At 41.6% G+C, this 12,435-nt stretch overlaps 2 protein-coding genes across 2 annotated transcripts in view; one reads left to right on the forward strand and one right to left on the reverse strand.

The window, feature by feature from the left end:
- LOC143116603 (inaD-like protein) overlaps positions 1 to 2,117 on the reverse strand; it is an 87,058-nt gene extending 84,941 nt beyond the window's left edge. Inside the window, exons 1-3 of the mRNA XM_076277797.1 lie at positions 2,095 to 2,117; positions 1,624 to 1,669; positions 1,243 to 1,421 (exon numbers count right to left, since the gene is read on the reverse strand). Coding sequence (XP_076133912.1) covers positions 1,243 to 1,421; positions 1,624 to 1,645 — 201 coding nt within the window. The 5' untranslated portion in view covers positions 1,646 to 1,669; positions 2,095 to 2,117. The remainder of the gene's footprint in view (positions 1 to 1,242; positions 1,422 to 1,623; positions 1,670 to 2,094) is intronic.
- A 941-nt stretch (positions 2,118 to 3,058) lies between these two features.
- Positions 3,059 to 12,435, forward strand: part of tm2d1 (TM2 domain containing 1) — a 38,559-nt gene continuing 29,182 nt past the window's right edge. The window contains exons 1-3 of the mRNA XM_076277800.1: positions 3,059 to 3,079; positions 6,413 to 6,454; positions 9,131 to 9,227. Coding sequence (XP_076133915.1) covers positions 9,134 to 9,227 — 94 coding nt within the window. The 5' untranslated portion in view covers positions 3,059 to 3,079; positions 6,413 to 6,454; positions 9,131 to 9,133. The remainder of the gene's footprint in view (positions 3,080 to 6,412; positions 6,455 to 9,130; positions 9,228 to 12,435) is intronic.

The following is a 12,435-nucleotide window of genomic DNA, read 5'->3' on the forward strand; positions in this document are numbered from 1 at the left end:
AGAGTGATTTCTGCACCAGATTTTATGGTAGAGCCAATCAGGAGGCAGGGCGGGAGTTTCATAGATGTGACATAGCGTAGAAGCGACTGTGAGACTGTTATCAGCGTCACGGGTTGGCTTCGATGTGAGTGGTTGAAGTAGCACGTCAATAGATGACGGACAAGTGGCTTATCCACTCATATGCAAGCATTTTTTGATTAGGCCCAGCCTTCTGAAGCAACACTTCAATGGATTGATCCCAGATGGATGAGTGGAGCAAGGCGGAACGAAATTCATCTGGCGAGAGTCAGGTTACATGAACACTTGCTGTCGGAAAAACAAAGTAGCCACGGGGGCGGTCCTTGTCATTCCAAAGTGCCCTGAATGCACCATCACAGTCACTTCTACGCTACGTCACATCTATGAAACTCCCGCCCTGCGTCCTGATTGGCTCTACCATAAAATCTGGTGCCGAAATCACTCTCAACGGAAGCGATCCCAGATGGTGTGAGTGAAGCTAGGCGGAATGAAATTCATCTGGCGAGAGTCAGGTTACAGTTTTCCTACCGTTTTAATAAACGAACTAGGTTACATTTAAAAAAATGTTGTCGGTTACTATGTCTATGACTAGGTCAAACATAGATTGATTGAAAAAGCAAGAGTTGCCGAAAAGCATCCATGATAATTAGACCCTCTCAGACCCCCCTCCCCTTAAAAAAATGTTGTCGGGTCTGCATGATTCACACAAGTCACTCAAACTGATGTGAAAAAACAGGAGGCGCCGAAAAGCGCGCTGTTTGCATCCCTGCAAAATGAAACTCGCCATGGAATAAGGCTTGACTAGAGCTTTTGAGTTGCTGTTGCTTGGATGATAAGGGTTAAAGCCTAAAAAATAATTAAAAAAACTTCTCACAAATACCATGACTCAAGTGAGGCTGTTAATTTAAAAGAAACTGGAGACTGACTGATAACTGACTGACCACAAAGGTGTTGGGTCTCAATCAACAACCATTCTGTCTTAAACCCACTGCCCCTACAATTTGCTTCAACAGCACAGAAGAGAGAGGTGTAATTTGACTGCCTGTACAGCCAATAAATAGAAACAACTTTCCCAAGGGCGTAGGTTTGGTCTCAGCTTTGGTAGGGACACAAGAACCATCAAATGTGCACACTGTTAAACCAAATGTCAAAGTGCAACTTTCACATCACACATAAAAAAAACATGTGGGGCTTTTACTCATCCTTCAGCATGTGCAAACACACCTGGTCTCTGAGCTGCTTGACGGAGTGCTGCAAGGTGAGGATGTGTCCCAGCAGTGGGCTCTGCAAAGCATCTCTTAAGGCACCAAGTCTCTCACTATGGGTCCACTCCTCCTGCTGCACCAGTTTCAACTGTAGACGTTCAAGAGCTTGAAGAACCTGCTGACGCTCCGCTGATGAGACTTTGAACACAAAAATGTACAGTTCACAAAAAAGTACAAATACGAACAATATACGAAAAATCGATTATATATATATATATAAAGGTGATTGTTATATTGGTGCACTTGTAGCATTGGCGTGTAGACTCTTCATGAACACAATGTGATAGATGTTTCTACAAAAATGCGATTACAGCAATGACATGATTTCACCAAGGCCTACCTGTAGGAACATTTTCAAACATTCTGCTTCCAATCCGTGAATGGTGCTAAAGAAAGGAAATCGAGGTTTAGTCTAAGCTAGGAAGTATTAGCTCAACCTGAATTCAACCTGAATTCTACACAGCACATCAGATTCAAAGAAGTCTGATAACTTTGGTCAAGCCCTCACATGACAGTGACATGACAACGCGACAATGTTGTAAACAACACTTAATACAAAGAAAGGCCTCATCAATTTTAATACGTTTTAATGCAATAGCGTAGCACTTGGTCATGAGTTAACGTTAGTGACAGCTGATAGACTTTAGACTTTATAGGCCAACTTTTAGAGAAAACCTGGAGGACATTACAACGAAATCAAGATGGCAAGGAGAATTACACGACATGATTTGTACTCCCACAATCGAAAACATACGTTATTATTTTGAGTACCTTACCTGGCCGACAGAAGTTGAAAACGTAGGCACCTCACCTTAAACAGGAAGTGCAGCAGATCCCAGGGGTAAAGTTAGGGCGGGGAACGACAAACTAGTATTGGTTGTAATTTGATAACCCGCTTGGTGTGGTGGGGGGGGGGAAATGACAAGAGTCATGTCTCTGTAGCAGGTGCAGTAAAAACACTGGTGTTGGCTAACTTGATACTTAATTTGCCAACTGATATTGTTACAGGACCCCCTCGCGTTATCGTTATGTTATAGCAGACATTAATGACAGCCGTAAGTTTAGCAAAATCAGTAACGCTAGAAAACGATATTGTTGGGAGCCATGATAAGCACAACAGGTGAAACGTTTAACGTTAGAGTTCTAGTTTACATTGAAAGACGAAGTATCTAAATAGCTGATTACTTGCTTGGTAAATTACTAGGTTAACTGACTCAATATTAATAAAATCATTTAAGATGGAGGCTGATCATGAAGTCGAGGCTGCTGACTGGTCGAGTAATATTCTTATAGTATAATGTTAGTCGGATCTAAATATTGGTCGTTTGCCTTCATATTTGGCTAGCTGGTCGGCTCGCCGTGCAACTAAGATATGGCTATGCAGTATGCACCAGTTAAATGCATACGTTAACGTTAACCCGTTTGCCTTAACGTAATCACTGGCGGGCAATAACTAGAAGCTACGGCTGAAAAGAACGTGTTCTGGTCAGACACACAAACTAACGTTAACGTTATATAAAACATACGTAATGTGTTTAAGGTGTGGAGTTGCACACATTTGGTTCACACAATATTAGAAACTTATTTGTCCTCAATTTTCTGCAGTGCGTCTTTAAGAGCGTCTTTCATCACGTGATGTAAAATACTAACATTACTTCCCATCATGGCTCCTCCGTGTGTCAGGGTGCCTGAACAGTCCTTGCTTTTGTTTACGATAATTACTCTCTCGCTATGCTGGAATTTACAAGGAAGCCGTATCGGTGACCTCGACAGCTGCGAAAATCTACATCTTGGACAATATCCTTCAATAATCAACTTTCTTGTTTATGGCTAACGCTAACAGCTTGCCTGGTGAACAGTTGCTAACGAAGTAGCTAGCTAGTAACATCTTCGTAGATCATTATGTAAACACAACAATCTTATAATGTTACGTGTACTATAACGTTACCAAGTAACACATAACTAACGTACTAACATACTTTTACATATGCCAGATCTATATTTGCAGTCGCGGGGTGATCGGGAACTGCACGTTCAGCTGGTTTTGTGATGCTTTCATTCATAAGTGCGGTTTGCTGTAACGCTAGCTGCTAGCCTAATTTATGTGTAACACTCATGGTGGATATGACAATGTAACCTTATTTAAAAATGTTTCCAATGTAGACTGTTTAAATAACTTGATAAGACACCATTAACGTGGCTAAATGATCTTTTCCACTAGTCTGAGCGAATTAGGGTTGAAGGTGGAAGTAAATACAGCAAAAGGATATTTGGTATCAATCGAACCGTAATTTCATGTAGATTAAGAATTTCAGGTGCCTACAGCACAGCTTTGTACCAGAAAAAAGATATACAGCTTTGAATGGACCATGGTATAATGATTATTGGGCCAAAATCGTATATTATCACATATAGATATTAACTGATATCTCCCAAACTGGTAAAAGGATCTTTACCAAACTTGGTGTACTTACTCACCATAAGTTCTTGATGAAATTAGTAGGTGTTTAATGTCTTGGGGTCAAAGGTCAAGGTCACGTGAGGTCATACTTGACATGCAATGTTTTATACCTCTCAAGCAGATTGAAGGATCCTCATTAAACCCAACACAGTTAATTAAGCCTAAATTAACTGATAAGGCATTAAAGATCATGGGGTCACTGGTAGAGGTTAAAGGTCATGAGGCTATAGCTGGCTGAGGCATAGAATAAACTATCTGAATTGACATTAAAAAAGATTATGACATTTATTAAAGCAAAACAAACATCCTGAACCACCCCTTTAAAAATGTGTTGTTGCCTATAGCAATGCTATAGTAAATCAGCTTTTGCAAGCCAGTGCTACAAGATGACAGCTCACCTCCACATTGGCAGATAACGCAAAGATCTGCGCATATGCCAGGTTCCTCTTCAAGTGCTGTCTCATCATCCATTGCAGTGAAATGGAAAATAATTTATCAAGACAGTACTGAGCACAACTAAATACTGATATTCATCCCAGGGGAAAATATTGCTTCTTACAACAGTCTCATCTTTCAGAAACAAAATTTAGAAAATGAACTCCTATCCTAATACTTTGTGTCCCTTAATGTGCTTTGTAAGAAATTATAAAGTGGCTTGTAACTCATACAATTAAATCCCATTTTTTAAGAGATTGACAAATTCGTATTTAATTATATTATTGATATATACCGTCAAAATCTTCCAACATATTTAGATGTTATTTTTTGCCCACCCCTAACTTCAACTGAACAGATAACGGACATGCCACATTACTAACATCAAAACTGGAAGACAATGCTAGTCTTCAGGGTCACAGAAATTGCCAGGAGAAAGTGGACAACACCTTGTCCATGAAGGGAAATAGCAAGGGCCACAGTTAACAGTCATACAGCCACAACAGCACAGAAAGCTATAATTTACAGCGGGAAGTAGCACTGCTTGTACTGTGGAAAGGACTGCTTGGGCAATATTGAAAGAGATATTGGTCAGGTCATGACTATGCTAGTGGAAGTATTTCACTGTTATGTAACTGCTAAGCACATTTGCCCATCTAGTAATTGCAATCAGATTCTTGATTCTTATATACAAAGGAGGGGTATTAATAGGGCTGGGCGATATGGACCAAAACTGATATCCCGATATTTTGGGGCTGATTGGCGATATACGATATCGATACAATATTGATATTTCAAACAGAAAGAGCGAAGTGCTTCATATATTCACTCAACACAACAATTATGACAACACAGCCAGTTTTAATTATATTAATTTCAGACTGCTCTAACAGAGCTGTGCAAAAAAGTGTAAACAATAACATAGGCCTACAATAGGCATAGGCTACAGTTGCTCTGATAAAGCTGTGCAAATAACAAAAGACCAAAAGTTGACCCTGACTGACAACGCAGGCCTACATTGTACTGCACAATGTAATAGGCTATTTTGGGCACAACAATATTGAAAAAACCTGCAGTTTTGTCACACAATGCAGTTTTTTTACCTGTAAGGGTTTGATAGGGCCTAGATGACAAGCAAATGTAGACTATGATGGCCTAGACATGTTGCTACATGTTTTTTTTTTAGAATTAGGCTACTTAAACAACGTAACTGAGTCACTCATTAAGAGTGTGATAGAGGCTACCGTCGTTTTGTATGCGTTCATTTTTGCATGTTCCGGTTCGTAAGAAAAATCCCTATGCACGATTGAATGGGGTTTCAGGAATCATAAAAAATGATGCCCTAACTGCTCGCGAGTCGCGTGCATATCCTCTTAATAAAATCAGCGTTTAGGTTGTCTCCCTGAGGACTTTAGATCTGCTACTGTCGCTAAACGCAAGCATTCATCAGTGTATTTAAATTAGCTAGGCTATGTACCAAAAATTACATTTTACCGTGAGTCGAAGAGCTGTAGCTGCTAAACAGTGTTTCTGCGTGTACAAAACCGCTTGGAGCTCCAGTGGAATTTTGATTTCACAACGAGAATTCTCGGTCTAGCCGTTGATGTGCCGACGGAATAGGCATCAGCACCAACCTCTGATCAAGGTAAACAAAATCTGACTCAGTGTCCGTCATGTTTGAAAGTTTGTAGTGCTGCGAGGGAGAACGTGCACACGCAAGGGGCGCAGTTGAGCAGAGCTGCGGCTATCTGAATGGTCTGAACACAGAAGAGCAAGTGGCTTTGATAAAATGGCCCATTATTTGACATAATACCGGTATTACGATATTGTCTCAACTACATATCGTTTTCAAAAATATATCGGTCGTAGTCGTAATACCGATATATCGCCCAGCCCTAGGTATTAAACTCATTGTGCTGTAGGGACTCCCCATGTCAAAAACAACCAAGTCTATGTTGTGCAACATAAAAAAAAATCACTATATTTACAGTTTTTGAAGTGAACATGGCATGTTGATTAGCATGTGTCCACCGTCTATAACCTTGTATGTCAGGGGATGAAACTGACCCTAACCTTTGACCCCATGACCCTGAGTCCCTAAGTTCATCTAACTTGTATAGACAATAAATGTACTTGAGTTAATGAAGATCCATCAGTCTGCTTTGGAGATATGAACCAAATACTGCATGTGAGTTATTTGTGTGACCCCTTGTAACCTTGACCTTTGACCTCAAGAACTAAATTGTCTTGTCAGCTCTTTGACAACTTAAAGTGGGTAAGTAGACCAAGTTTGATGAATATTTTTCAATTGGCTTAAGAGATATCAGCTAATATCAAGATGTACTAACATATGTTTTTGGCCCAAAAATCATTGTGCCATGCTCCATTCAAAGCCCTATATTTTTTTTTGGCCCAAAAATCATTGTGCCATGCTTCATTCAAAGCCCTATATATTTTTTTCGGTACAAATCTGCGCTGTAGGCACCACAAATTCTTAATCTACAGAAAATTACGATTCAAATGATACCAAATATGCTTTTCCTGTATTTACTTCCACCTTTGACCCTTTTCTAGGCTTATTTGCTCAGACTACACCAACTGAGAACAGGATCCGTTCCCGTTCGCGAACCAACATTTAAACCGTTCAGACTCATAAAAAGCATTTCTACTGTATAAATAATTGGAACAGGGCAAATGTTTTTCAGCGTTAAGATAAAACTATATTTATGTATGTATTTTTAGCACAAATGTCTACACAAAGCCTTTCACATAGACAAGGACATAAATAGTCAACAGTAAGTCCATGGGGCAATAGTAATCATATATATATATATATATATATATATATATATATATATATATATACAGTAACTCTCTTGAGGTAAACAATGAATCTGTTCTTGTACAGTCAAATTAGGGTCGTCTGTAGAGCACTGGACAGATCTGGTCTTTTTGGGCAGACGGCGCTGGGAATCCAACCAGCAGATCAGCAGCTCGGTTGATTTCTGATAGGACAGATCCAAGGTCCTAGCAGAACCTTGAACTCCTGCATGCCTCTATTCAGACGCTGATTAAAAGACAACTCTGGCCTATGCGTGTCCCTCATCACTATCCCGTGCCACTTTCCTGCGACATTGTCACGTGGCAGTTGCCCACTCTCTCATGCCACTTGCCTACTGTCCTGTGGCACTCGCCTACTCTCATGCACCACTGTTCCGTGCCACTCGCCTACAGGCCCACGCCACTGTCCCTTGGCAGTCACTTACTATTTTGTGCCACTTGCTAACTGTCCCGCATCACTATCCTGTGGCACTCACCGGGCCACTGTCCTGCAGCACTCACTTACTGTCCTACAACACTCACTTACTGTCTTGTGCCACTTGCCTACTGTCCCCCACCACCGTCCCGTGCCACTTGCATACTGTCCCGCCACAACTGTCTTTTACCAGTTGCCAACTATACCAACCCTAGCTCTAACCCACGGAACAGTGGGTTAGTGGCACAGTAAAGTAGGCGAGTGCCACAAAACAGTAGGTAAGTGGCAGGGGACAGTATAGGAGACTGTAGGTGGGACAGTAGGCAAGTGGCACAAGACAGTTGGTGAGTGACGCAAGACGGTGTAGAAGACAGAAAGCATAACACCAACAACAGTACAGTTTTTTTCTCCTACTGGTACTGTGATTACGAGTGTAAACTTTAGTTGGAGGGTAAAAATGATGTTGATCGGCGCAGTTTAGAGTAAGACTGCAGTATGCATTTACAACTTAATAACATATAGCATAACTTTTGTAGGTAGCTTCAGTACATCAAAATAAATCACAAGCCATAAGCTCAAAAAACATTTGAGAGGACCTCTGCAGACAAACTGAAGTATTATACCCTCTCTGTAGTACACTTACAAAGTCTGTCTGTAGGGACCTTCTCCACAGTATCCAATGTGTAATGATATTTTGAGCCATATCAGCTTAAAGGAGAAATCTGGCGATTTTTTTCACATAGATTTCCACTTCTCGAGGTCCGAGTACTGTTGGTACGGGGGAAAAAACTAAAACAATTGGTTTTACCTAGCTCGAGTTGCTGCAGCCAACAGCTAAAGGAGCCAGGCAGCTACAGTGCTACAGTACACTCTGGGGGCATGAACATGGGGGCTCATGAACATGCCCCCAGAGTGTAGCACTGTAGCTGCCTGGAAGCTCCAACGTTGAAGTAGCAAGCTCTCCTCCAAGCCTATCACAATATGTTATTTCATTGTAAATGCATATTACTGTCTTACTCAAAATTACTCCGATTAGTTTTGGTCCCCAATGAAAGTTTACAAGTAGACCTTAGATAGTCTTTTAAGGTTGATACTGGCATGGTAGATCAGCAACAACTCGGTGGACAACAGGTAATGTTAGCAACATGTCTTTTTTTGATACCAGTCTTTTAAGCCCTGAGTGTTCTCTGACCAGGCGCTAGAAGAAACCTGTTTGGCCAAGTCCAGTGGACGTTGACCGTCAACTAATGATAGGCGTTTTAACATTAAAGGAGAACTCCGGTTATTTTTCATATAGATCTCAGTTTCTCAAGGTCCCCAAGCACTCTTGGTATGAAAAGAACAAGATGTGATTTTAAAGATGCCCCCAAAGTGTAGCACTGTTCCTGTCTGTCTGCTCTAGCTGTTGGCTTCAGCAAACTTTTTTTTCCATAGCAACAGCACTTGTTAAGCTCGAGAAACAGATCTGTTTAAAAAATTGTTTCCTTTAAGGGAAAAACACTGAAAGTAATGCATATAACTATAACTAACGAGTCTGGCTCTTTGCCGTTGTCAAGTTGCATGTTTAGTACCCCGGAGAGTGCGGAGACCCAGGTTCAAGATGGGGGGGGGGGGGGGTCACTACTCTCTCGCTTTGCTACAAGTACATTAATCAATATTTATGGCATTAATTGATTCTGTGATTATATGTTAAAGAACATGACCTTAACTTGGATCAGGTATCTTTGTTTGGACCCAGAAATAAATGATGCAACACAGGAACCAGAAGCCTGCAAAGATTTAGTTGCATGGGGTGAGTCAAATTATTAAAGGAGAACTCCGGCCATTTTTAACACGGAGCTCAGTTGATCATGTTCACGGAATTAGGATTTATACTGTTCCTTATTATTGGGTTAAAGGAACACGCCACCCAATGTCAGTAGTAATATATGTTCTTACCTTAACTTTCACGAGTTGAGTCATACCTCTCCCGTGTCGGTACGTGCACTCCAACGCTCTGGTGCGCGGCTGGACTGTGTTAGCATGTTGCTATGCTAGCGGGCTTTGACGGTAACTAAGCGTAGAAGTAATCAGAAACATCCACGTTTTCCCGACTTAAATACAGTTGCACTAGTAGTTGATAGAAATGCTACGGCCACGCAACATGAAACGTGGCGATTTTCCAAGCGAATAAACCGGAGAACTACAATGTGTGGCGCAATAGCACTTGGGAGTACTTCGACCTAGCGTAGTAGTATTGTTAACACCTAATTGTAGATCCTATCCACCACAGAGTTTAGAATCCATGCTGGATCGACCCTCAGCCTCTCCCTCCCCTCTGAGCGAGAGAGAGGCACACACACTAGAGATGCGCTGATGGGCTATTATTTCAACCATAACTGCATAGCAAAACTTATCATCCATCAGCACCAAAGTTTTTTGACCAATTTTCGAAACCACACCCGCCCACCATCCGCTGGTTGTTTTAGTAGGCTATGGGTGATGCAGCGCTGCTGACGTGAGGCTAGAAAGCCCTTGCCTGTTCTAGAAAGACTGATCTAATGCAGCAAATATATTAAAAGGCTAAAGTCGTACATTGGCTATGTTGTAGCCTATCCCCAGAATATCAGCAGCAAACTCAGTCTCTGTCTCGCAAAACAGTCTCCAAATAAAACGCACATCGGCCTGTTGCCTATTCTGCCAGCTTGTGACTATATCGTCCAAAATGCTTGATTGCATTGCATTCTCCACATTTTTAGCTAAATTTGTATGTACCACATCAGCATTTTTGTTCAGTGAATCTATTGTAAATTGCTTTACAATAGCGTCGGGCCCTTGTCAGCAGCCTTCGGCTTGCCTCTGCCACTATTCACTCCTTGTCTTCCGATGTCATTTCTGAGTCATCTACAGATGTTTACACACATTCACCTCCCTAAATAGAACCAACTTGACGTTGACTTCAACCTGTGTTATATCCTAGATGAGACTGCCTGGGTTATTTTGTTTCGATATTATCCTATAGGCCTATATAAAACACATAATTGTAGCCTACCATTCAGGGAATAGGCATTTAAAAGAGAGACAGAGAGTGATATGACTCAGAAATGACATCGGGCGATGGCAGTGCGAGATGTTCAGAACGTAAGAGCTAAAACTTCTACAAACTCAATAACATCCAGCGGAAAAAGAAGGTATAGGGCCTACGAAAAATAGTCGGAAAACTTAGATAAGGCAAGCAAGCAAGTTTGGCGGTTGTTACTAAAAATGTGAACTTGCACGTTGTGCGGTGGACTTTCAGAATGAATGGAGTCGGAGTTTCTTTAATAGGCTATCGAGGCGTCATATTTGTCCGATGGCCTGCTATAAAATGCTGTCTGTCTGAAAAAGACGCGCTCGTGCAGTCAAAATGAATGGGAGTCTTCAGAACAGGCTTGTCAGTCACCCTGACATAACAGTGTGTAAAGTAGCCTATAATGGGAATGACTTGTTATTTTATCAAGGATTTCTTTCTTTTTGCAAATAATAAAGTACAATAGGCATTAATTAGTAGGCCAGGAGCATGTTGAAATTATGTGGCAAATTGCGTTTTTTATTACAATGATAAAATTGTAAAAGGACGTGACCGAAGCTGAGGCAAGCCTGGCAATAGGCCTATAGGCCCGACGGTAATTGTAAAGCAATTTACAAAAGATTCACTGAACAAAAATGCTGATGTGGTACATGAAAATTTAGCTAAAAATGTGGAGAATGCAATGCAATCAAGCATTTTGGACGATATATTGTCACAAGCTGGCAGAATAGGCAACAGGCCGATGTGCGTTTTATTTGGAGACTGTTTTGCGAGACAGAGACTGAGTTTGCTGCTGATATTCTGGGGATAGGCTACAACATAGCCAATGTACGACTTTAGCCTTTTAATATATTTGCTGCATTGGATCAGTCTTTCTAGAACAGGCAAGGGCTTTCTAGCCTCACGTCAGCAGCGCTGCATCACCCATATAGCCTACATTAAAACAAACTGCTGTGCAGTTATGGTTGAAATAATAGCCCATCAGCGCATCTCTAGTGTGTGTGCCTCTCTCTCGCTCAGAGGGGAGGGAGGGTCGATCCAGCATGGATTCTAAACTCTGTGGTGGATAGGATCTACAATTAGGTGTTAACAATACTACTACGCTAGGTCGAAGTACTCCCAAGTGCTATTGCGCCACACATTGTAGTTCTCCGGTTTATTCGCTTGGAAAATCGCCACGTTTCATGTTGCGTGGCCGTAGCATTTCTATCAACTACTAGTGCAACTGTATTTAAGTCGGGAAAACGTGGATGTTTCTGATTACTTCTACGCTTAGTTACCGTCAAAGCCCGCTAGCATAGCAACATGCTAACACAGTCCAGCCGCGCACCAGAGCGTTGGAGTGCACGTACCGACACGGGAGAGGTATGACTCAACTCGTGGAAGTTAAGGTAAGAACATATATTACTACTGACATTGGGTGGCGTGTTCCTTTAAACACGCACAGTGGTGTCATGTAATGACTGTTTATGTTGCACAGCACTTGTCAAGACATTTTGAGACTGTTAGGAGGCACAAAGGCACAGTTTAGTACATGCCCCCATAGCTTGTAAGCACTTTGTCTGCTTTAGCTGCTACAGTAGCCATCTAACTCGCGTCAGACAGCACCGATTGTTTTCACGTTTTTTTTCTGACAGACTGTATTCTGTGAACATGATCAAATGAGCCAGAGACTTTCTAATGTGGAGACACAGCACTCAAAAAATACTCCATAGAAATGCATGGGGCTAGTTTGTCACGCCAATATGGCCGTTGTCTACACATATCCCGCCCCTTCCTCGGCAAAACGTCGACATGTGAATACATTGAGCCAATCATATGGTGTGTTGTGAAGACATTGTGCCAATCATGTGTTGTGATCTCGATCCCGCTGGAGCAAGATTGGTGTCGTGAAGCCTTGCGCACGCGCATTTCTGCCGAAATGGATGCCCGACGAGTGCCCAAAAAGCGT

The sequence above is a fragment of the Alosa pseudoharengus genome, unplaced genomic scaffold, assembly GCF_046254945.1.
Source record: "Alosa pseudoharengus isolate Yale_2024_CS ecotype anadromous, Long Island Sound unplaced genomic scaffold, YU_APseudo_1.1 YU_APseudo_1.1_scf_11, whole genome shotgun sequence".
Taxonomy (NCBI): domain Eukaryota; kingdom Metazoa; phylum Chordata; class Actinopteri; order Clupeiformes; family Clupeidae; genus Alosa; species Alosa pseudoharengus.